Source organism: Centropristis striata, chromosome 5 (assembly GCF_030273125.1).
Source record: "Centropristis striata isolate RG_2023a ecotype Rhode Island chromosome 5, C.striata_1.0, whole genome shotgun sequence".
Taxonomy (NCBI): domain Eukaryota; kingdom Metazoa; phylum Chordata; class Actinopteri; order Perciformes; family Serranidae; genus Centropristis; species Centropristis striata.
This window is the reverse complement of record NC_081521.1, coordinates 32,803,974-32,829,595: the sequence shown is the minus strand read 5'-3', so window position 1 is coordinate 32,829,595 and position 25,622 is coordinate 32,803,974. Positions and strand designations below refer to the sequence as shown.

Sequence of the window (25,622 nt, the reverse complement as noted above, 5' to 3'; positions counted from 1 at the left end):
GATCTGACACTAAGTTTTTTTTCTTTGGATTAGTTAGGAATGGCTCCTAAAAGAGAATCCTCCATTAAGAAGTCTCCTTCACCAACCCAGTCCCAACCCAGACTGGGTCCTCCTTACCCCAGTCTCCCTGCAGCTCCAAAACCAGCTCCAGAGCAGAAACCGAGGATGCTGCGTCCTTCAGATTCACCATTTGATCCCAGTACTTTGGAGGTGAGTGGAGTACAATATTCTTTTCATGACAAAGCTAATGTGGGGCATCTATAAATTAATTAATCTTGTCAAAAGTGTTGAGAAATCTTCGCCAAGATCTCAGCTAGAGATACACAATAGTAATTTGATTGTCAATGACTTCTGTAAAAACATGACATGCTGATTATTTGCAAAATAGCTTTCAATGATTCTAAAGCTAATAAGCTGCCAGCATCAGTTTGAAATGAGACTGAATCTAAGAAAAGCAAAGAAATGGGACAGTGAAAGTGAGGCTGTCACTCAGTCCGTGGCCTCCTTAGGGAGAAAGAGGCTGTTTCATTTGTGCTGTTTCTTTCATCAGGAAGGTGATTCCAACAAATAAATGTGACCTTCACATCTGTGCTTATTAAAAGTAGAAAAATAAAATAAAAATTAACATGTCTGATGCAAAATTCATAGTGAGGAAAATGCTTTTATTCACTGGATTAATAATTCAGAGAGCTTTTGCTTGACCCATTTTTCAAAGCTAAAGCCTGCAAAGAAAACAGACATCGACTGATCTGTGACTTCTACAGAAGGTTGTGAGATAAATCTACGATACAATCTGAGCAACTTAAGGCACATTGTTTGTTGGTCATAACTGGCAAATCACATAGAGAGTCAAGAAAAAGAAAGTGAACCTCTTGGGATTACTTTTTTCCGTGGAGTGTGAACAACTCACAAATGTCTTTTGTGCAGTATAACACGGTTACAATTACATAAATCATTTTAAAAAAACGGAATGATAAATTATTATTATTATTATTTTTTTTTTTTTTTTCAAATAAAATGGAATGTATGTATACAACACTTTTCCAAGTACCCACAAGTGTCATAAATATTGGAAAAATAAATTGGGTCTCTGCATGCTATACATATTGAATTATATGAATATTTACAACCTTTACATACAGCCTCTACTGTCCTCTCCTCTCGGCTCTGTGTAAACAGATTTTCAGTGAGTATTTGTCACATGACCGTTCATCTCAGCAGAATCAATCATGGCTTCATCGTGTCACTGAGGAGCAGAATTTAATGGGTTTTTTTTAACATGATCTAGTTATTCCAAACAGTTTATTTTTGGTGACATTTTAAATGAGACATGTAGAATAAAGTGATTTTGGTAGAAATATCACAATTTCAAGCTTTGTTTTGGTAATTTTTTTAAATGGAAACTTTCCTAGCCTGTGATCCATTCAAGGTCTGGCTGAATTGAAAAGTTAAAATTTTGACAATAATGCCTGTTTTTACATTTTCTCTCTACGACAAAAGGTGTATCTTTGGCAATCTTTTCAAGATAACGTGTTTCTCGTGGGGGTTCTTTGTCCAATCTGACTTTGAATGTTCAAGCACAGAATAAAAACATCTTCATTTTTTCAGGCAGATATAACTTGTCCATTCCATGTGACTTTGAAGAATATCAGACCACATTGGATGACTAAATTATGCAACATGCTGTGAAATCCATGAGGTTCACTTAGTTTTTAGCTTGGCATTGTATAAAGTACAGTAGCCTATAACTTGGCATCGGCAAATGTTGGCTGCGTAGATAGAAGGATAGACATGTTTTATTAATCCATGAGGGGAAATTTTGGTGTTACAGCAGCACAAAAGGAGTAAGATACAGGAACATAAAACATAGATAAATGTAATTAACATATAAAATGAAATAGAATAAATATACTGATATACTGATGCCCCCATTAGACTTTGTACTAATGATTTATATCAGTTGGTGCTTTAGCTTTGCTGCAATACTCATGTGCTTTAAGTGTTACACTGTAAACTGCATGATTTTATGGAGTGTGGCTGTCCCATTTTGCTTGTGAGGATATGTGGGCCATGTTAACACACCCACTTCTGCTTCTGGGACCACAGACATGAGAGGAGGCCAGAGCTCCTGCTGGGAACAGACAGAGCTTTAGCCGGGCTGTTAAAAGATGTGGCATCCGTCCTTGAATCTCACAGACAGGCCTAAAGTAATCCATCATTCCTGCATGGCCAGACACCCATCCTTAATGCAAAGCCTTGCAAAGTCATGCATTCATTTCCCTGAGTGGGGTCAAAATCAAACACCACAAAGGCACAAAGGTCTTTTAAAACATCTTAAAAACTATGCCATAATCAAAGCTGACATTCCTAAACATATGGTCCATTGACGTATAGTCTAATAATCACTTTATATGTATCATGTTTTTTTATGTTAAATCTCGACCTGAAAAGAAACTCAATCTGGCTGTGAAGTGTAGTGGAGTGAAGAGTACGATAGATAGATAGATAGATAGATAGATAGATAGATAGATAGATAGATAGATAGATAGATAGATAGATAGATAAGAGTGACATGAGCGTGTCTTAAACGTGACATGGGATGTGTCATGAACATTATTGACACTTTGAAGTAACATTAATGCTTATTATACTTGTCATGTCATGTTTCTGACAGGCTTGTGTGACTCTTATGTAGACACCTTCAAAATAAAGTGTTACCATATCTTGCTTAAGTCACAAAGACATATTCAAAAAATTGTCACTTATTTCTCTTAAGTTACATAATTTACACACAGTGTTATTACTATGCCAATAGCCATCCTTTGTTACATCCTTTTTTGAATGAAATTATCAATAAATGTCATATGTTACACTTTTGGTGAAGTTTTTTGTGTTTCCTGCAAAACTTGAAAATATGATTTAGGCGATTATTTTAACAGGGTGGCGATATAATGCCTGTCCTGTAAATCGCACGCCATACCTAGATCTCTACTTCTATATATGGAGTGTAGCTGTTCACTCTCAGTGCTCGGACGTCGTGCGTGCTGACGTCATGACGCACGGCAGCTCGGGTTCTCTCCTCCTCACCCTGCCCTTCTCTCAGAGCCGTCACACATTCTTTAGTTTGCCGACGCCTCGGACACACCTCAGCCAGCACAGCCATGGTGGGTTTTTTGTCTTCCACTCGACTTAACTAGCATTACCATATTTCATGTGTAATTTCTTGTGTTAACAAATCGACTTAGCTTTAGAAAAAACGAGTTTGTACGCCTGAATTGGCTCGCGCGTTGCTAGCGGAAGTGCAACTTTTGAGAAGCTAACGTTAGCTTGTTCGATAGATAAAGTTAACAGCCACATACAAGGGTAATTAATGTCGCCGAAGTACTTGTATGTACATTCTTGATTGCTGAATTAGATATTGTTTAGTAATATCTGGGTTGAGTTAACCAAACTACCTGAAAAATATCTTGCAAAGCCTTTGATGTTAACCTATGCTAGCTCTGAACTACGGAGCACAGGGAACCATTTTCACGTTAGCCCAATTTCTCTTTGAACAGTCTGACTTCTCGGATGATCAAGTCCTTGGTGAGTTTTGATTTTGTGTTGTGTTACTTTCCACATTTCGCTTCTTTTGCATGCTTTCATTTCTTGCTTGGTTCAGATGACACTTTGCCCCTGTATCTCAACTATCACCCTGCTCTACGCCCGCCTGTCATGATAGTCGTGGTTTTAGGTTAGATTTTCCTTCTTTATTTCCGTACTGTTTCACCACTTTCCCCTTGCAACTGCTTGTCCTTTCCAGATTGAATTTAACCTGGATCAGATTCATGGTAAGTCAGTGAAAGGGGGACCCGCCTTAGCACAAAACCGATGGCTATCTTGGAGTGTTTAGGGTGTGATCTGCATGTTGGTTCTGGCTAAACTAAATATGTGTTAGATGTGGGCAAGAGTTGCTTTGCACTGTTGTTTGATGCGTCAAAATCTGTCATATTTCGCACATATCGTTACAATACTTAACCGCTTTGACCGTATGTTGCAGCGTTTCGTATGTGGTCAATCATGCATTAGCAGTACATATAAGCCAAACGTAGCCAAAGCTCATATCTGTCCTCCTAAGTCGTGTTTTGTTTGACTGTAGTCATTCCTGGTTTTGTCAGTTTGCCATAAACTTTGCCTGTTATCTTTCAACCAGCTCATCTCCCAGCGTGTGCCCTTTTTTGGAGCTGGATACAGTGGTGCTTGGTTTTTTTGACCTAGGGCTGGTTTGTTTAATCACAGTTGACATAATAGGCTATAGCTGCTTTCACTCTCCTCCTACTTTCCTCCACTCCTCTAATACCAAATATGGTGCTGGGAAAAGTGCTCACAAGCCAAAAGGGAAGAGGCACATTCCTCAGAACAGGAAAAACTCCACAACAGTGCCTGCGCCTTTTTGGGGAATAGCTTGTCCCATAACATTAGGACCAGACTGCTGTCCGGATATTGTGCAATCCTCACCCCCTGTCTCCCTGATTGCTAGATATAACCAAGCTTTTTGTTTAGCTGTTGAGTTAAACTACAATGCTTGATGTTTGATCAAAGCTACATTAATCAACCTTGTGAACAATGACAAGATTGCATGATTGCTGAAAGATAATGAAGCTTAGGCATTTCCATTCTATACATGGTGTGAATGTTTTAGGAGGTTCAGGTAGCTCACAGCCTTGTTGATTATTCAACAGTACTGTAAAATATCTATCTCAAAGTGGACTTGGCAGACAGTAAGGATGTCAGATGAGATTTTTAAAGTTTTGGAAATTAAGTGTTCCAAGCCACCTTCAAAGCCTTGCTAAACCTGATAACTAAAACTAACACATTCATCTTTTGATTGCTACTTAAAAACTGAGCAACAAGACATTAAAAACTGACATGAATCTTACCTGCAACAGATAAGTTGTATAACTAACTTTAGTATTGATTAATCAAATTAGTTTTGCTTGTTTGATATTTTTTGCAGAATGTTGACTGAAATTATTTCTGGTTTAAATCCTCACAACAATTAACATAACTAAAACAATCAGTTAATCCATGATTTTGTGTTTATCAACTGAAATTGTTCACAGCTTTTCAAATAAGGTTTGCTTGCTTTTCTTCATCTTATATGGATACATTTTGTTTTGAAAATTGTTCACACAAGGTAAGCATTAAGATCCAAGGCCAATTTTGAAATACTTTGAAAATGAGTTAAACCACCTATACAGTATTAGGATTTTAAAACACAAGTTTGTAGCTATAATCTAATGATGTTGTTGTGGACACACGTTTGCTTCTGTTTAGATTGGGAGCATTTATGACGTTCTTTGATTCATTATCTTGGAGAAAATCGGATGGCAGTTTAAACAGTATAGAGTTTTATAAACATATTTCCTTCGGTACTATATTCATACATTTTTTTTATTTAAGCTATAACATCCATACATATTACATTTTAAAAGCATTTCTCTGTAATTCAGTCATATTTTCTCTTCTTTGGGAAGTAGTTGCATGTACAAACTATAACAACAATGACAAAACTTATAGCGTTTCAGTGGTAAAGTTGTTTCTACTTGTTTTTGTCAGTGTAGTAAAAAGTGATACATGTATTAACTTGAAAAGACAGGAAGTTTTGAGGAAGTTTTTTGTGAACACACTGTGGTTACACCACACTCTACCATGCAAATGGGAGTAGTAATGACATCAGATATTTTGGAGTGTCTAGCAAAGCTTGTTCACGAAGCATGAGGTTGTGATTGCCCATAGATATGTACAATTTATCAATCCATCTAGAATCCTGGATAGAATGGCAAGAGTTATCTTATCTAGAGTGATGTGTGAAACCTAGGCAGATTTGCTGATGTGAAGCTGCGTGTCCCTCCTGCTCACTTTAGGCCTATCTGCAGAAAACCAGATCATGTCATAAACTCTGCTTTCTTTTGTCTGCTTGTTCTCATTTTCTGGCTTCTCTGTTTTCCTCTATTTTCACTTTTCATCCTGTCTCCATATCATTCCCTGATACATGTCTGCCGATCTCTTCATTTGTATAATAATTAATATCCCTGCTCTAATTCAAGAATTCTCTGTGTATCCTGCAGAGTACAAGGAGGCATTCCTGCTGTTTGACAGGACAGGAGATGGCAAGATCAGTTACAGCCAGTGTGGGGACGTCATGCGGGCCCTGGGACAGAACCCTGTCAATGCTGAGGTGCTCAAGGTCCTGGGCAACCCCAAGGCCGAGGGTAAGAAAAAAAAATAAACTTGGAGGGACTTTTACTGTATTTTTTTTTTTTTTAATAAGTGATTTACTAGATGGCCACTGCCGAAACAAAAAACACTCCACAAAAACCATTCTCTTATAATTGTAATCTTTCGGTAGCAATGTTTTGTGTTGCAGCTGGAGACTTCCTCATTTATTTTGTTTTCTCTTGCAGAGATGAACATCAAGATGCTGGACTTTGAGCAGTTCCTGCCCATGTTCCAGGCCATCGCTAAGAATAAAGATCAGGGCTCCATGGAGGATTTTGTGGAGGGACTGCGTGTCTTTGACAAGGAGGGCAACGGCACAGTAATGGGAGCAGAGCTTCGTCACGTCCTCACCACGCTAGGCAAGCTACATTTTTATCACCCTTGGATAGATCTCTGGAAGGGAATATTATTTTCTGTTCATATATACACATTATCTACACAATTTACAAAGTAAAGTAAGTGATTTGCATAATATATTTATTATAATCACTGTTTTTATTTATTTTTAATTTCCGTACTGTTCATTTGTGAAAACTTTTTCATCACTATTAACATCATATGAATGACACCTATTTAATGTGAATACATGTTTTTATCTTGTTTTTTCAGGTGAGAAAATGACAGAGGAGGAAGTTGAAACACTCTTGGCAGGGCATGAAGATGCAAATGGCTGCATTAATTATGAAGGTGAGAGGGAGAAAAATAAATAAACGAGAAAAAGATGGGATACTTGCCACAATTAGGCTGATGGTGTGTGACAATGCTGTTGCTGCAAACTATTCACAGAAACTGTCAAACCCAGTCTTTGCAATGTTTTGATATGAAATGTCAGTCATGTATTCTCCTTCACTACATGTGTGCTGTGTTGACATGCAAAATTTTGTGTGGAAAATTTGCATTTTGTTTTCTGAAAATCCTAGTTATCTTAAGGTAACCAATCTATAGTAATGCTTGATTTAGCAGTATGATGTGTTGGGTATGTATCCATGTAACTGTTTAGTATCCATTATACGTCTTTATACTTGTTTTGACCGCAGTGCGAGGCACTGTATGAATGTCAACTGCTGACTGACAGTGTGTTAACTGTTCTTCCTCCGCAGCATTTGTTCGTCACATCATGTCAGGCTGAGGGGCCGGTACGGGCATTTGGTATACCATGAGATGGCACCTCCAGGCTTTCCTGCATTTTAGATGTTAAATAATCCTCTTGCATTAGGGCCATCCTAACACTAATCAGCTGTAGTTGTGCCTTTAATATTTGCAAACAGGAACAATGTGCTGTTGCAAAGTAGATTTGACCCATAGGTGCCTGTGGGAAAGCCTGGTGGTCCCTCTCACTTTTAGTCCTGAGGCATTGACCCGTGTGTAGCCTCCTGCTGTTCTGTCTCTCTCTCCTGCAGCCCTCTGTCTTGGCCCCTGGCTGCAGCATGCCCCTCTGCATGTGTCTGGGACTCCCCTCAGTTCATAGGGGAATATGGTGAACATAGAACCCTTTTCCACCAAGTTGGCTCTGTTTATTGAACCTTTTTCGTTCAGGATTCTTTGAACATTTGTGCGATCTAGCGAACCAGCCCGTGTTTACACCAGTTTTGAGTGGAACCTTTGTAATTCAGGATGCATCATCAATGGAGGGCATTGCATAATACACAATGGAAGTAAATAGTAGTAGCAAGAGGGTGGATTGCATTGATAACCTACAGGCTTGTTTGTTCTGTTAATACAGATATTTTTTTTTTTATCCAAAAAACAATTAATAAGAAGAAGATGTAGAACCCATTACATTCAAAATTCCACCTTCTCCTTCCAACTTTTAGAATAGGACAAGTGCACTGATGTCATCACTGTTTGCAATTTCAGCTGAGGAAAGTCAGTTTGTTTATTTTTTCTTCCAGTTTAGAACTAAATCTTCGGGTTCCAGACCTTATTTTTTTGTGTGCAAAATGCTCTGAATCTTTTTTAAATTTGGTGCGCGAACTGGGACAGAAGTCATTCCATGTTGATGGAAAAGGGGTAACAGGGAAGTGACTGGTCTCATTCAGGCAAAACCTGGTGGCGACTGATGAGTTATTTGAGCTGATGATATTGAGCTCACAAGGCAGCTCTTCTAATCTCTTTTGCATGTCATTGGTGCTATTAAAAATAGGCTTTTGGTGATACGCCCGGGCCACACCTAATTCTACTTGTGCATGACGGCTAACTCGCTGCTGCGGCTCGCACACATGTGGTGACCACATAGACAGTGTTACTGCCACTACCAGCCCTATCTATATCTCTCCATTGAGTTTTGATAATGGTCAGCAAAAAAAAAGAAGGAATAAGAAGTCTTGTTTATTCTATTGAAGGTCAACAGAAAAGCAAGTGGGCTTTTAATTTGAAACGGAAACAGGAATTGTTGAGTAAAAAATAAAAATGTATAATTTCTTTCGGATAGACAATTAGATTGCAGTAAAGGGTGTAATGTGGCTGCTATGATGTCGTATAACTGTAAAATTATAATTTTTCACTGTCACACGAAAAGAAATTGGCAACACTCCTGATCTCTAGATGACACACTGTGTGGCTGCTCTAACCTTTTAACATTGACGCTGCTCAGGTTGTCAGGGTGGTCCGGGCTAGAGGTGCTGCTCTTTTCACAGATAAAATAGGCTGTTTATTACATTTTCTTCTTTCTGTTTTTTACATTTGAATATAGCCACCAGCTTTGGGAGAGTGGACCAGTCCCTTTATCTACTAACCAGAGAATTGCAATGAGTTGCTCTTGTGCTGATTGTTTTCTCCTCTCCACTGATGGAAGCTGAATTTGTAGCTGGCCGCTCTCTGACTGGACTCTAGCTCCCTTGATCTTCTCCCCTTTTCTCTGCTTCTCTACTAGAGGAAAGCAAACAGCGAGGATGGCTTCTCTAACCAGCTCTCCTTGGATCATAGACATGGCCAAATGCTTTGGATAAATAGGAGATAGAGATGATTACCTCACCTCTTTCTCTCAGTACCCTCTTTGACTCTTCTTTCCTCTGGGAACAGAATAAAGGGGATCTATCTCCAAATGCAGCATGTCTCAACCAGGCTCAACCAGAGCTGGATGAGGAGGGGGCATTAGCACTACATGCTGTAGTTGGAGTGGGTCTCTGCCAAGATCTGACCCAAGAGTCTCACACTTGTCTCTCTTCTCTCTCTTTTACAGAGCTGGTCAGAATGGTCATGAACGGGTGAAGACGAGGATCATCCAACTTTTTTTTTTTTTTTACCCTGTCACATGTACCCTCTTTTTGCAGGTAGCTTCTACAGCCCGCCCCCCAGATTCCATGGATTAGTTTTCCACATTTAATTTAAGAAGTGCCTTTACATTCCCTACAAAAGACCACAAATGGCACTGGCTATTGCTGCCAGGTCCATTCACATATGTGACCAACTTGTATGCATTCAGGAGTCTTAATGCTTGCATTGTTTGCAATAACATTCCAAGATGCAGCACTTAAGACAATATAAATTGATAATGATATACTGTAAATATTGATACTTGTGTGTCAATGTTGGATGGGACATTAATATATATATACGGCATACATAATATCTGTCAGCAACCTACTGTATCATTGGCTGAGACTCGCTTTGTCTGAGGAACATGTTCCTCTGATTATGCGATAAACCGGTATATTCAAAGCCATACTATCATGAGGTAGAAACAAAAACATTTCAGATGGGTTCCCGAGTTTTTAATTCATCCCGATTTTGTTGCTGCATTTAAATAAATGTTTTTCCTGAAAACGTCCTTTTGTTTTGAGTTTTATTCAGTAATGTAAGGTGAAACATTTGTTACAGCCTTTTCTCACTAGGTTTTGCACAATACATTGATGTTCTTCCATTAACACAAGAGGGCAGTGTCGCTGCTGAGATCTATGTTAAAAGGACCTGTAAAAATATTCTGTGTATAATACAAGGGAAATATGCTTTATTGCCCTTACTGTATTTTTTTAAACTAGGGTATGTAACTAGTGTAGGTTTTGTTGCTCAAGACAATATAAACTTATCGGCTGAGACAATTTACGGCTTCTAATAGTTGCAGTTAACATTGCAAACACAATTTATCTTAAAAATATTTTATTGTACATATTTAGCAGTCATGCTGCACATTTTCGGAAGAATGATTCGGTGACAATGCGTCAGGATTTGAGCAGTAGAAGGCTGTTTGGTGGCTTCCTGACCTTTTTCTTCATTTTCCTCACCAGCAGCCACAACTATTTCCCCTCATTAGGCACCATAGCCATTGGAGTGTGCAGCTTATGTGTGTGGGGTAAGGTTCAGGAGGGTGTCATAGTCCACTGCTGAATAGGTTGTCCACTAATTACTCAGTGTGTGTATGTGTATGTGTGTGGTCGATGGAAGTCAAGGCTATTGATTATTTTAATCCTCCTATTTGTGAGTCTGTGATCCTCGTGGCTCTGCATTCGACAGGGGAATCACTAATGGGCCTCAGCGCAGCCTGTCTCAGACCTCTCCCCGTCCAATTAACTTTCAACTGGTATCTGCCAGGAGAAAGAGCCGGGGGCTGGGCCCAGGCATGGCGTTGCTACATCCCTCTTTCTCTGCTCAGGAGCAACAGATTCACCAAATCCTTTAAGTCTAGAATGCCATCAGCTCTCTGCTCTAATTAGATACTTTTGGCCAGAGATCTGAAGGTATTTAAGATTCAGTCTCTTTAACATGGAGATGACGTCTCTGTCTCTGTGGTTTCAGAGCTGTTTAAGTGGTGATATTGAAAATTATAAGCACTTGAATAATTTGGTGACATGAACATGAGAGCGATGTGAGTGGGGTTTACCAACTGTTGGGTATGATTTTTGTTTTATTGCCCAGTTATTTATCATATGAAATGACGCACACAGTTCAAATATAGGCAGAGTTCATCACTCCTTTCATAGCATGTATAACAAAGCACATTTTTTAGATCATAATGTAAAACAAATATTTCCTTTAAACAAAGTCTTAAAAACAAAACACGTAGAATATTATAACATATTATTGGACACATATAAAGAGAAAAATAATAAGTGTGGTCAATTAGAAAGGAAAATATGTAGCAACTATTTTGATTATTCTTGTTTATCAAAGTATTTCATTTTTGTTCCAAAATCAGCAGGTTCCAGCTTCTCAAATGTGCCGATTTGATTAATCTCTTTCTTATTTGGAATTTAATTGAATGTCTTTTTCATTCATTTGGGTTTGGGAATGTTGTTCGGACAAATCAAGAGTCACCCTGCACTCTGAAAAATTTTGATGAACATGGAAATAGTTAAATGAATCAATAATGAAAACAGTCAATTGAAGTTCCTATTTTGATCAAGCAATTTTTAGGATATTATTAAGTTGGGTATTTTATTTCCCACATCTCTGTAAATACACTGTATGTTTCAGAAATTGGCTGAATAAATGTTTAAGTGTGTGAGAGAGAAACACGAAACGTGGACTTCCTTTAATTCCAAGTACGATTGGGAGAAATGTTACCTTTTGCATTTTGGGAAGATTTCACAAATTCCCCAAATCTACTCATTGTTACTGGTGTGCTCTCTAAATAATGAGCTTGGTTCAAAATTCTGAAAAACAATTTCACGGCACATTGAACACTGAAGCAATTTAGCTGTTTGCACAATTGATCACTATATTGTTGGATTCAAAATGTATACATCGGTTGGATTTTGTAGATCCTTGGTGTATTATAAGCGGAGATCGATATCAGCGGAATTAATGTTTGTGTCTTAGTGTCTTAAGACATATTGGAAATCCATGTGGCTGTGGTCGGCCACTGTTACTTCGATCTCAGCTGTAAGTCCGCACAGCCATGTCACATATCCAATCCTCCAGTCAGTCCAAGAGGTCACTCCAAATAAAACTGAACAACGATCTGTGTGTGTTCATGACTGCTGAACGTACATGCCTTTATTCAGCCCAGACCTTCACCACGCCAAAACAACATGCAAGAACACAGACAAGGTAGGTATAGATATTTTAATAGCAATTGTCTACTCAGCCTATTCAACATACCAGATAGCCCATCCCAGGATTACTGAGTTTGTACATATGATGACACAGGGTCTCTCAAAAATAAAGTAGGTATGGCAGTGTAATTACAGTGACGTGCCTGTAATGTATTGTACAACATTGAATGTAAGTAAAACAATGCAGCTGTTACTTTCCACTGCTTCGGTATATTACAGTATCTATATATCCACTCATACATACTGACCCACCCTCACGCACACACACAGACACACGATATCGTCAGTAATGCACTTGGCAATTAAAACTTCATCACACACATCCATAAAATGCGTTGCATTGTGTTATGTTTTGCTTTTTCTCGCTACAGTATGTGACACCCTGCGTCATGATGGAAACAGGAACAAAAAAAAAGGTCAAACATCTGTGTTTATTCAGATGGCCTTATTTTTAATCAGTATGGCGCCAGTGTAGGGTGAATCACAACAGGGATTTCACTTAATCTGGTGAAATTCACTTAAGGGAAAAATATTTTTGCAATGAGTTGCAAAATATATGCAGGCCTATCAACCAGAGGTCACTGGAATGAACAGCAGAAATGTATAAGATTGGAATACAGTAGGTGTGTAATTTACCTCATTCTAGTCATCTTGATTTGGGTATTTCTCAGTCGCTTTGGTACATTTCTCAGATTAGAATCAAAATTTGCAAATTTGCTTGTTCAACCCCTACATCATCTCATCACTTGCTCACATTAAAAGCAATTTCTTATTTTTTTGAACAAATTGCATAATGCTTTGGCATAGTCCTACAAATGATTATGTTCAATTATCTGCTGTTTCCTGCATAATAAATTGCTTCAGTCAAAATGTATTGTACTGGTTCTCTGTGGAGTAGTTTTACCAAAAATATTTAGGCATTCGTTCATTGCATAAGTCGGAGCATGCAAAATGATTGAACCAGTTGGTCCGTCAAGCGTATTTTATATACATTTCTATTTTTTTCAAAAATGTGTCCTGAATTGATTAATTACTCTCAGGTGAATCCTGACTTTTACTAATAAAGGCAAATGTGAGAAGCGTTAGATCAACCAATTACTAGCCAGTTTTTTAAAATAGCTCACAGAAAGACTGCACTGTACTTTTCTCCAAGTGCTGCATGTACAGTTCTGCCTTAGTTATTCCTTTAAATTTACATTTCTAATTCTGTATTTTTTTCCACCTATTGTGAGTGTAAAACAGTCTTGTCTTTTGCATTTGGTATAAGTTACAGTACAAACAATGAAGGTGTATATGGGAATCCTGTCCAATCTCCTGCAATCAATCACCCACATAAAGTAATCTATAACTTTGTACTGCTTCAATTGCAGAAGAAGTGCACACTGTTATATTGACAACATGATTGTGTCTCAATTGGTGTACGTCTGTACACTCAGACTGTGGTCACACATTTGCGAATGGCGTCCAAGGAGCATCGCCTATGGGGGCACTGCACACAAACGGATATCAGCTGCTGGATTGTAGTTCAGTTGACAGCCAAGTGGGGTCAACTACAAGCAGACACATCTTTTTCTTGGTTGAGGCTGCAACTGGAAGCAAATGTTTTTGTCACTTTTTTCTCTTATGATTGGGAGGTGAATATTCACCAAATTTTAAGTTTGTCTATATGCCACAGCCTTACCCCTGCTTTTTATAGTGCATGAAATGCGTTCACATCATAGACTGTATAAATAATGGAAGTCACCCGTAGGTTCCTGAAGTGCACAAATTAATCTTGGCAAGGCTGACTCCTCCTAACTTCTGGAAATGTATCCAAAAATGGGCAAAGATGCCCACCTAGCTCGAAGCTACCTAACACTGCGGTGTTGTTCCTCTCAGTTGGTATCGCCCCATCTTACACTACGTTACCCAAAGTAAGTTAACCTAAAACTTTATAACACAAGCTTCAACATGTTTTTTTAAGTATATGATTAGGGTACTTAGAAATACTGGATTTGGTCAAGACCTGAATGAGCATAAATTCAGTTTAATGTTAATAATAAACATTTAACTGAATTTTCCTCAGGATAAATAAAGTATCTATCCATCTATCTATCTATCTATCTATCTATCTATCTATCTATCTATCTATCTATCTATCATATGTCAAATCAATACAGTATGAACGCTGGACACTTCTCACCATCCTCGGTCGCCATCTTTGCCATGTAGCGGAAGGGGCGGCAAAAAAAAAAAAATCAACCGATTCAAACCTGTGAAAATGGCGGGACAGGAAGCTACTGTACTGTAGTCGGATTAAAGCCATTAATTGGTTATTTTAACCGTCTTAATTTAATTTCCGCCGATATGCCACTTTGATATCCGCCAGCTGATTATCACCGACTGATCTACAGGTAAGTGCTTAACAGCCGTACAGAGCACATTTAAGCCCCGCCCCCATCGGAGCTGAAAACAATCCATCTCTCTACATTGACTTTGTATTGGAAGAAGGAACCTGTCTGCTAGCAAAAAACAGAAAATGTCCAAAAGCTGCTCTGTTGGTGAGATGCACTACCAACAGTATTTATACAATCCATGATACAGATGTATACAGACTTGAAACATCAGCAGTTACAATGGGGGAAACTGTAGGATCCTTAAACTCAGTATATTTAATGTTAACTTTCATATGTAGTGCATTGTGTCGCTAAATCATATCCAAAGTCAGTTTCAGGCTAACTACATTCCTGCAAGTTAAGCTAAAGCATTTTGACATTATGAAAATCGTGTTTTAGTAGAATGTGGATAATTCAGAAAGCTAACTTTTAGCAAGCAACTTGTCCTTTCCAGTCGACATAGATTGCTAAAATAATCATATATTTTTAGATCTAATATACAGTTGCTCATAAAGTTGGAATAAAATATTTTTTTACCTCTTTCTATGAAATGATTGTGACAATGTGATTTATTCTTGACAGGTTGTGTATCGTGTCTATCGAGTATTATGCGTGTTGAAATTTACACACTATGCACTATGCACTGTGCATACTAACAAAAGAATCCAAATTGAGACACATAAGATTTTTTAAATAGCTTGTTTGTAAATAATGACACAGTGACTTGTCATTCTGATAGCACTGGTATGTTCATTGACATAAACATTTACTTTTGAAATTAGGGCAAGTTACAAGCATTTGCAGGTTATCATATGTGGTACTATTTGTCCAAACTGTTTCAAGAAATGCAATTACTGTTTTTCAAATGCTGGGATTGGACGATTCAAGAAATGTACCAAAGCTACTGAGAAAAACTGTAACACCATTATTGCATCAAAAAACAATTAGACTCATGGTGTTTGTATATTCTAGTTCTCACAATGTTGGATAATATGGAACACATTGACGTATTTTAGATATTTCAGAGCCACAATGTGCAATTGTTATGTGCACTTATACTGTACATCTTCTGATATTCATATTTGCACAAAGAGTGCCAGTAAACTCAGTTTCTCATGATGATTGGCTCAAAATCACATCACTCGACTTAATTCCACTTATCTCTGATTATGACCCGATCCACACTTCTGTTGTCTGTTGTTATTTAAGGATGTCTTTGTGTGTGCTTGCATTTGTGTGTGTATTTGCATGTCTGTGTATGTGCATTAATTTGCATACATATCTGTGTAAGTGTGAATGTGTCTGTGAGTTGCTGTCCATTCTCTGTGAGTAGGGATTAGATTCAGTCTGGGTAGATGAGGAAGCCGGAGAAGGTGCTGTACTTGTTTGTGTTCCCGCCGTGGACCTTGCCTCCGTCCAGCTGCACACACACCTCATCACCCACGTCCAAATGCAGGATCACACTGTTTGAGGCGTAGTCGTAATTCTGATCAGCGTCCTGAGCGATGGCGCTGGCTCTCACCTGTCACCCACAGAGGACATACGCATTGACAATTAGTACATGGACGAAACTGAGCAAACACTTGCAAATGTCACCCCCACTTATTCAACAGCTCCAGGAACTCAGCAGCTATTTAAAACCACCATATCTGTTTCCTTTATTACGTTTTTTTTTCAGGCTGGGTCATGATCAATTATTAACAACCTTCAAATAAGACACTAGTGAGCGTGACATCATATTCGGATAAACAGATGGATGGGACTGTGACCTGTGACCCTAAAGGTCGACTACGGACACAACCACTATGCCTGTTATTGATCAGCTGTGGCTGGGGCTCAGGGCAAAGGACCGCGGATGGAGATCTGATTGGGTTGTGGAGGTAAGTGGACTCACAGGGGACAACAGGTTGTCTTTGGGGAAACTAGCAGAGCCGAGAGCAGCATCACTATCTGCACCAGCTATTGACCTGTTGCTTATGATCCTGCTCCAGCTCAATATGCATGATATTGAGTGGCTATGCCGAAGCCAGACAGTTTCACATTTGCATGCTGAGTGTGAGTTGGGTCTTATTGACCCAGCAGCAGTGGATCTTTACTTGTTTGTTAACACATTTAATTGGGTTTACTCATTGTGGACATTTAAATACACATGCCTAGATTGAGTTACAAATGTAGAGGAAACAGAATGTATATTTTTGCTATTGTACTAACATCTTATACAGCAGCATACCAAACATATATCACTGCATTATTTAATGTTTTTTAAACTGGCATGTCCATATCAGAGGAGAAAAATGAAATAGTGTATGTCTGGGCAAAAGATGCACGAGGCCTCCCTATGCATAGTATGAATGAAAAGATGGATGGATAAATTACTAAAAATGTATAATCATCAGGATTGGAAGGAAAACTTCCAAAACATTTCCCACCCCAGATGGCTTAATGCATGCACTAAAATGTCTTTTGTAACGTTATTCATGAGATTACAAAAATTAAGTAACTTCTTCTAAATACTGTGAATACTTAAAAGTTAATTTGCCTGGGTCTCATGTTTCTATGCCAAAAACACATTTATGACTGGCTGTTAATCTCCTCTGCCATTGTTTTGTTGCAGGTGCAATGTGTGCCTTATATGAATTATGAGCGAGTAAAACAAATATAAACTAGAAAGGCACTCAGAGAGCGCAGACCTCCACCAAAGGCCAAGCTCTATCTTGCAATGTTAATGAAAACAAAAAATAATTTGTGTATCCACTCTGTGGTTCAGATCCACTCCAAAAGTAAAATGGTTCTCCCTCGGACCATGTTATACCGTTATACCAAGTTTCATGAAAATTGAGCCAGTAATTAATCCTGCTGACGATCACACAAACAAAACAAAACCAGAAACATAAAGAAATCCTTTTAAGTAATCTATTTTAAAAGACAGTAACTGTATTCAGAATACCGAAGATTTAAAAAAAACTTTCACAGAATACTACATTTTGTGTTTTAAATTCTTAATTCTGATAATCATACACATGCATTGCTAAAAAAAACAACATCCTAAGTAGGATGTATCAATAATTCTGGTGAAGCAGCTCCAATCATCAGACATATGTCAGCCATCAGTGGCCTTGTGTCTGCCTCAGTGTCCATCTACGGTGGGAGCACTCAATCTGTGTCAGCAGCCAGACAAGCCACGCACATCTCCGTGACAGCCACAGAATATGATCTGCAACTCAACTACCATCATGTCATTCCCATCACTGGGGCATCTTTCTCCCCAACGAGCATGCATCAATTTGAAAACAGTCAATCACTGAGCAACAGAGCCTGAATTACTGTAACTATAAAAAAACATGCTCTTTTCCCTGTGCACCTATCTATTTTTGCCCTCATCTGAGCCATATTGTTCACAATCTATCAACCCTGGAGTTGTGCTCAATTTCCTGCACACTATCTCCTTAAATTAAATGCAGGTCATGGATGTTGCATCCAGCATACAGCGTGTTGGTGACCAGTGGTTAAGCATGTCCCTGTCCAGTCTAAACCAGATTGATTAAGGGAGCAGAGAAAGTCGATCTCCTGAGGCTTCGGAGCTCAACAACCGCACAGTAAAACCATAGCTATTGTTACACTACCACAAGTCTTTTTTTTTTCATTTTATTTCAGATTCTGTAGTCCACAGGGGTGCTTTTAGGCAGATGCAGCCTAAAACAGCTATGTTTCTCACTGCAGAGCTATTCAGCTTCTCTCATTTTAATGTGTGCACTGCAGCCATATTATGTAGGAAAAGTCAAACAAAAATAGAATTGAAAGAAACATTGCATCAGTGAGACAATTTTTTAGAAACGTTAAGCCAGATACAAACTGTTCTGTAGTCTCAGAATGTGTCTAGATACGACAAAGATTTTCTCTGGATGTGGAGAAGTTAAAAAAACAAGCCTGCACTTACTACCAGGAACTTTTATATCATTGAAATTGCAAGTAATTCACTTATAATATATATAATCAAAGCATTGTAATGTGTATATATTGCATATTCTTGTCTCCAAGTAATGATATGTATTTACTACTAAATGACTGAAGAAAAATAAAGTATGTTTTATTGTCCTGTTCTTCATAGAATGAATATAACAAATAAAATATTTTACAGATGGAGGGATAAAATTATTCTTATGTAATCTGACATCCTTTTTATGTCTATTGTTCCGTCCATGTCCTTCAGAGGAAAATCCACATTTATAAGAGAGGAAAAAAATAATTCATCAGTCCATAGGTAGCAGGCAACCTTGAGCATTTAGAAACTTGTAATTATTTTAGTTATCTCATCAGAGCTTTCCAATTTTAAAAAAAAGTTCTGGATACCCTTGTGTTACCCAGATTGGCCAATTAGTTTAATTAAACACTGAGCGTAATCTGCAATTTCTTAGGCCCCCATAAGACCATCTCTCAAATAACGACACCAATCCATTGTCATCTGTAAAGGTTATATTGTTGTTCGGCTTGACATGTGTAGTGACAGCCAATATCACATTTGCATCTTTGGCTGCAGCTGACAGCGAGGATGTTGTTGTGACTTCCGATCGACACGAGGCATATGTCATCCGGCTCATTATTTTGGCCAAACAGTGTAACGGAGGGAGATGTAGGGAGATCTTCACCCCCTCCCAGCTCAGGCCTTCTCACATTCTCATGGCTTAATGCATGAAAGTGCCACTGAATACTGTACAATATTCATCAGTCAGTGTGGATTTTGCCAAATATAATATACATGAATTCTGCTGATGCTCCTGTGCGTGAAGGAATAATGCGGGCCATCTTTTAATGAGGATGCCGGACAGGGAGGCATGAGGGAGCCGTGGTGGGATTAGGACAGGAAGCCGACAGAGGAGATGGATACGGCTGGAGGACATGGGCTGATCCTTGTGAACCAGGCAGCACACTGTGCTGATCCTAGAGCTGCAAGGGTTGTGAGCCGTGAGGCAGGGGCCCCCAGGGTTTGCCTGTGGCTGTCTCTGTCTCCGCCTAGCCCTTTCATTATAGGGCCTCCAGTAAACACGCCTGGGAGCAGAGGGGGCCACAGACGAGAAGAAGGGAGCAGGGAGGGGTGATGTGGCGGTGGCAGCGGTGGTGTGGGGAGCAGCTGCAGTGTCATTTTCTATACAAGTGGAGCTGCAGCGCTGAAGACAGACACGGATAGACAAAAAGAAGGGAGAGGGCAAAAAAACAAAAACAAGGTGCTGGGGGGGGGGGGGGTATGGGGTGGCTAGAGTAACAGGCTGATCAAGCGCGGCTGTTTTGTGAGGCCGGTGAGATGTGGGGGTATATGAAGTCTTGTTTTTATCTGTGGGTCTGTGCTCCACTGGTAATAAAACTGACAGGATTCATTCACTGTGATATACTGACCTCTTAGAGCGGAGACAATAGAAAAGTAGCTGTTAAACTTACCTAAGGGACTCCAGCACATGGCAGGAGGGTTGGGGAAGGGTGTGGGGGGCGATGTTGTGGAAATAGAATATTTATTGAATAGGTTTTCCCTCTCCGCTGGGAGCCCGGGGATTACATGGTGACAAGCGACTGCAGCATTGAACCGTATACCTTAGATTGCTATTACCTGCAATTCAGTATTACAGTCTGCTGCACTATAACGGTCAAACGTGTGCACAGTATGAAAGGGGGGTGACTCATTTAATGTATGTGCTTGATCAAGGCACATTTAGATATTTTATTTAGATCTCTTATGCACTGAAAAGACAACATCTGACTTGTCCTTATAGAACAATTTCTGCTAAGAATCTAACACTTCCTTGCCCTTCGCTCTGAGGCTAATTATATTTCACCTGTAGCATACCTATGACTCTGCACTGGGGGAGTTAATACAGGTACCGGTCATTACAGCGAGTGATGGCATTTTAACACTACTGTGTGAAATAACATGACCTTTAACTGAGCTATTAAAAAAGTCTATGACAGGTGAAATAACAAGGGAGAGATTAAATGGGAGCCGACCCAGCAGTATCTATTTGTCTACATTGTATAAAGAATATTTAATATAGATATACAGTGGTGCACTATGGGAATGTAAATGAGTAGGTGAACAGCTCGCACACCAGTTAATGAGGGTAGAGGGAGAAGTTCTGTTGAGAAGGTGACGTATTACCAGCCTTCACAGCATAAAGCATGCCAACATTAGCATAGACTGTCTTAATAACATTTGCTACCAAGCTGGAATATTAAGCAGCATGCAACTCATATGTCCTTGACAGTGATTTAAGAACAGAGTGATTAAGCACATTTATAATAGCAGTGGCACCAATGAGAGGTGCATTCATAACTATTTATATTGGGCAAAGCTGAATCAATATTCAATCATTAAGTATCATGAGGATGTAATGTGCAGTGGAGGAGGACGTTTTCAGATGCTTTACTGAGGTTAAAGTACTAATGCCACACTGAAAAAATACTCGGTACTCAAAAATACTTCAAGTAAAATCCCTTAAAATGCTCAATGCTGAAAATCGAAAGAAAAGAACAACCTCAACATTATTCAAAATAATAAGTAAAATAATGGGCAGCTGAAAATGATGATGACATTTATTAACAATTTAATTTTGTATCAATCAGCTGCAAAAATGTTAATGTTTTTAGTTTTTTTTACTTAGGTTAATGTACTAATACCACACTGTAAAATTACTCTGTTTTAAGTAAAAAACCTCAAAATGTATTAAAAGTCAAAGTGCTCAATGCAAATTGGGAAAAAAGCTCTACATTATTCAAAATAAATAAGAAATTGACTTTATTGTTTACTTAATGTGTTGCCAGTTAATTTTGTGTCAATCAGCTGATTTGAATATTGTTTCAGCTTGAATTATAACAAAACTTTATATTTAATATTTAAATATTAATTTAATATTTTTAATTTTAAAAGTAACTTATGACTAAAGTTGTTGGATAAATGTTGAAAGTAAAAAATATATATATACAGTATTCCCTCTGAAATGTAGTGGAGTAGAAGCATGAAAATAAAAGTCCAGGTTAAATCTGTACAATAGTAAATGTACTTAGTTACATTCCACCACAGGTAATGTGAACATTCCCTTGGGTTATTAAATTTAGCATTGTGTGCCTTCAGTTTCCTAAATGTGCATTTAAAATTTAACAGGGGGTGAATGGCGTGTAACAGCAAACATCCACATCATACATTTGGAATTGTGCTGTAAGTCAATTACCGTCGCATTACAATCACAGAGGCAAGTGAAGTGTGACCTCCTTCAATCACAAATCCCCTGACTCTGAAACCCTGTCATGCCGCAATGATTTGTGAAAGTTAGATTGAGGTGTGAGCAGGTAGGCTTTAGGGAGCAGGGATTTGGAGAAGGTAATAGGTATCGGATCTATAGGAATCCCATGGAAGCCCTGCCACAGTCAGCACATCCTCCTGAGATCCTGGCATCACATTGATGCCGTCACATGACATGAGTCAAACAGCCAATGCTCATTCAAACATCTTTATGCATCAACAATTCCCAGAGAAAATACACTAATAGAATTAATTAATTTTCTGTTTTCAGACACTACCCATGTGCAACTGGTGCATAAACCAATTTTCTCTTTTTCTTTCCAACCTTGATCACTTGTCAAGCCTTGACGTGTTGAGTGGGTGTCCATTGGTCATCGTGCCTGATCTCATCCTGGCCTTCACCACCAGCCTCCCTGATGCCTCGTCTACCGGCCCACTGTCTCCACACCTCCATTAAGTCATCTATCTTCCTCTGCTCCACCCCTGATCTTCCCATCAACTCACTTGTCTTGTTTTGCTCTCCCACTTTCACTGTCTCCAACAGAGTGAACGTGTCGGCACGTCTCTGCTGAGTCTCTTGTGTTTCATTCATTCTCGCCAAACCTGTCCGAGTCGTGAATCTGTTGGACCGGCTGCCTAACAAAGCCAAGGTTACAAATGGCCTTATCTGGTGAGATGTAAAAGTTACAACACAAGCGGAAAGGGAAGGTGGCAAATTTGTGGCTACGGCAATCTTAAAACAAACCCAGTGGGCAGACAAAGTATCCAATAAACCTCAGCACCTACGGCAATGGTAAAACAGTCTGTTAGATTCTACAATCAGGAATGCAACCTGTCAGACATGGGGCCCATTTAGTAAACCCAAGCCACTGACTGACAGGCAGAGTGTACCCGCCTGCCTCAGGGCTTCAATAACTCCAAACATGATCAGGCATCCTGCAACACTTCATATACACTCCGTTTTTATCTACTGGCTGCTCTGTTTGGGTAGATCCTTGTTAGATGAGTGCTCTATTTAACAGAACTGTTTAAGGAGGCCACCTGACGGGTGTCGGATGGACCTCAGTGAGGTTAAATGATTGAGTTGAGTGGAAAGATAATTAATGAAGAATCAATGAACAAGCTGGGGAGGGGTTAGGAGAGGGAAGTATAGCTGGTGTTCAGGAGATCTAATCTAAGATGTATAAATTATTTAGCAGGCTAAGATGACCTGAATGACAATATAGGACATTAGGCAGGCGGCCTTAAATACATATTCACCTTTGTGGCATACACAATCGATTTATGATATGATAATTAAGTAGGAAGGATTTTAAACATTTATGCTTCACCAAATCTGTACTAAATGAACCATTCTGATTCAATCTTATTTACGATTGGGGAATTAAACCATTTACAGTAGAATAGAATAGACCTTTGTTGTCATTGTGCTCAGAACAATGAAAATCTGTTCAGCAGCTCGTCTGCAGTGTGCAACGTGCAAAACAAGCAGAGTAAACAGGAAAAAAAGTTCAGGTAAATTAGTAAAAAGAATTAAAGCAAATCAATTATAGTGAATAAAAGTAAATAAAGCAAAAATATAAATCAAGACAAATGATGAAAACTACATAAAGTGACCTACAGATTTGGTTAAGTAGCAGCATATATAGTATTTCTGGTGTTTTCAATAAGCAATATGTGCAGTATGATAGTAACGTGTGCAGTGCAAGCTTACATTGGCCCGTGTGCACTTGTTTAAACATTCCTTGGTGCACTACAGGTCTGAGCACAGGGTATTTGCATTTCAAGTCCTTGATGAATGAATGAATGTAAAAAGCAACTTGAAGAATGTTTCCTGAATTTGGAGTCGTCTGATGGAATCCCTGTGATTTATCCCACCTCGCCTCTCCTCTTCCCCCCATCAGCCCCTCTGTCTTTAATTAGTGTCTGGGGAATGAGGGAGTGGATGAGTGGACTGTCAATTTTACATTCATTAATTATTTAGCTGAGGTGTAAACTGACTGGTCCACGTACTGACAGACATTTCTCCTGTGCTCTTTTGCACTTCTGTTTAGGCAATAATCAAGCTCTGTGTATGATATTTACTAATTAGACTGTTGGTTTTGGCGGTGGCAGTGGCGGCGGCGGCTGCGTTCTGCCACTTGTCATTTAGCCACAGCACATGTGAGGATGCAAATATCCGTAGCTGTGGTTTTAGACTGTATAGCATGAATTCCCCTTAATGAGGAGAAAGATTGCTATTTCATTCTTTGTGCTGTCATGTTGCCACCTGCTAAGTGGAATGTGCTCTGAATCTGAAGAGCACAATGTTTCTGAGGTGGATGAGAGTCAATGGTAGTGCCGCATGGTCAACAGTGGGGAAAAAATCAGTTGCATGGTCGTGTGTGTGCATACATACAAATACATACATGCAGACCCACACACACACTCTTACTAACCAGTCCGTTCTTCTTCAGATCTGCCCACATGCTGGTCCCATCACCACCTCTCATTAGAACATGGTAGGTGAAGAAGTAGATGCCAGGCAGAGGGCAGGTGAACTTGCCGGTGCTGGGCTCGTAGTAGTTACCCACATTGGTCACCACGTCATCAAACTTCAGTATTTCACTCCCCTCGTGTTGCTTGCGTAGCCCTGCGTAAAAGGCGATTTTGGGAGTGTAGAGTGATGGAGAATAGCCACCAGGGCCCGGACCTGGGGGCCCCTGTGGGCCAGGTTTGCCTGGCTCTCCAGGGGGCCCACGTGCTCCTTGAGGGCCAGGAGGCCCGCGAATCCCAGACTTTAGCTTCTTCCCAGAGTAATCCTGGGGGGGTGGGGACACAGCTGTCAGCTCCTGGCCCGGCTGAGACGTAGCATAGGGGTCACATACCATCCTGCAGCTTCCAAGCATTTCATAACGGCTCCCTGCATTTCCACTGTTGCCCCCTTTGGTCGTGTGGACCAGCAGGGGAATGGCCACCAACAGTATAAGAACCATGGCCACACCTACAGCAGCTCCAATGACGCGTTTCCTGCGGCTGAGCCGGGAGGCGGCCAGCGTCAGGAAGTCCTCTTCCCCCTTGGCTGGAATAGTGCCGGCCAGGATGAAGCCTCTCAGAGAACCAGTACGGGATAAAAAGGTGAAGAAGGATGTGGAGAGAAGTGGGAGAAAAACAGGGTATCGCCGGGCTAAATATGAGACAGAACGTCAAATGGAAGACAGCCAGGAGGGAAATAAGCGGATGAGAGGATCCTCGAGAAATGATAAAGACGTCCAAGGGATCAGGAAAATTATATTTAAAAACCTGTGGTTAAAAAAAGAGGAAAACATTCACACACCACAGTGTTTAAGGAAATAAACACAAAAATCTGGATGCCTCAGATTTGTGGTGACACACTGCAAAAATCATAATTTATCTGATGGAGTTTGGTTCACCTTTTTTTGACTTCTCCCTGTTGTCCTCTGGTTCAGTTTATTTTTCAGCATTAGACAGAAACCATGACTGGCACTGAGAGGGCTGTTGTGGAAGTGGAGCTTATTAAAAGTACGCTAAAACGATGGCTGGTGCCAGATTCAGCTCATTGAGGAGGGAGTGGAGGTATTGTTTGTGTCGCTGGATGAAGTATGATTTACAGTTCTGTTTTTTTTCCTTTTCAAAGAAAAATCTTCTTTGAAGCCCCCCCTTTACAAACGCAGGAGCTCACTTCATGTGGATGTCTCACTTAATGCC

The 25,622-nt window shown here is 39.5% G+C and overlaps 2 protein-coding genes across 4 annotated transcripts; one reads left to right on the top strand and one right to left on the bottom strand.

Annotated features, from left to right (window-relative positions):
* Positions 1-10,030, top strand: zgc:153867 (uncharacterized protein LOC337226 homolog). Of its 3 annotated transcripts, XM_059332970.1 has the most exons (7): positions 3,048-3,164; positions 3,558-3,585; positions 6,111-6,254; positions 6,447-6,620; positions 6,871-6,948; positions 7,362-7,397; positions 9,443-10,030. In XM_059332970.1, the coding sequence occupies exons 1-6, from the start codon at positions 3,162-3,164 to the stop codon at positions 7,388-7,390; spliced, it is 456 nt and encodes a 151-aa protein (XP_059188953.1). In that variant the 5' UTR covers positions 3,048-3,161; the 3' UTR covers positions 7,391-7,397; positions 9,443-10,030. The 3 variants fall into 3 exon arrangements, with proteins under 3 accessions (XP_059188954.1, XP_059188953.1, XP_059188952.1); XM_059332971.1 differs by lacking the exons at positions 3,048-3,164; positions 3,558-3,585; positions 7,362-7,397 and adding exons at positions 1-210; positions 3,803-3,830; XM_059332969.1 differs by lacking the exon at positions 7,362-7,397.
* A 4,363-nt stretch (positions 10,031-14,393) lies between these two features.
* c1ql4a (complement component 1, q subcomponent-like 4) lies at positions 14,394-25,050 on the bottom strand. Its single transcript, XM_059333471.1, has 2 exons — positions 24,353-25,050; positions 14,394-16,151 (listed from the first exon to the last, which is right to left on the bottom strand). The coding sequence occupies exons 1-2, from the start codon at positions 24,887-24,889 to the stop codon at positions 15,972-15,974; spliced, it is 717 nt and encodes a 238-aa protein (XP_059189454.1). The 5' UTR covers positions 24,890-25,050; the 3' UTR covers positions 14,394-15,971.
* Between the last annotated feature and the right edge of the window lie 572 nt (positions 25,051-25,622).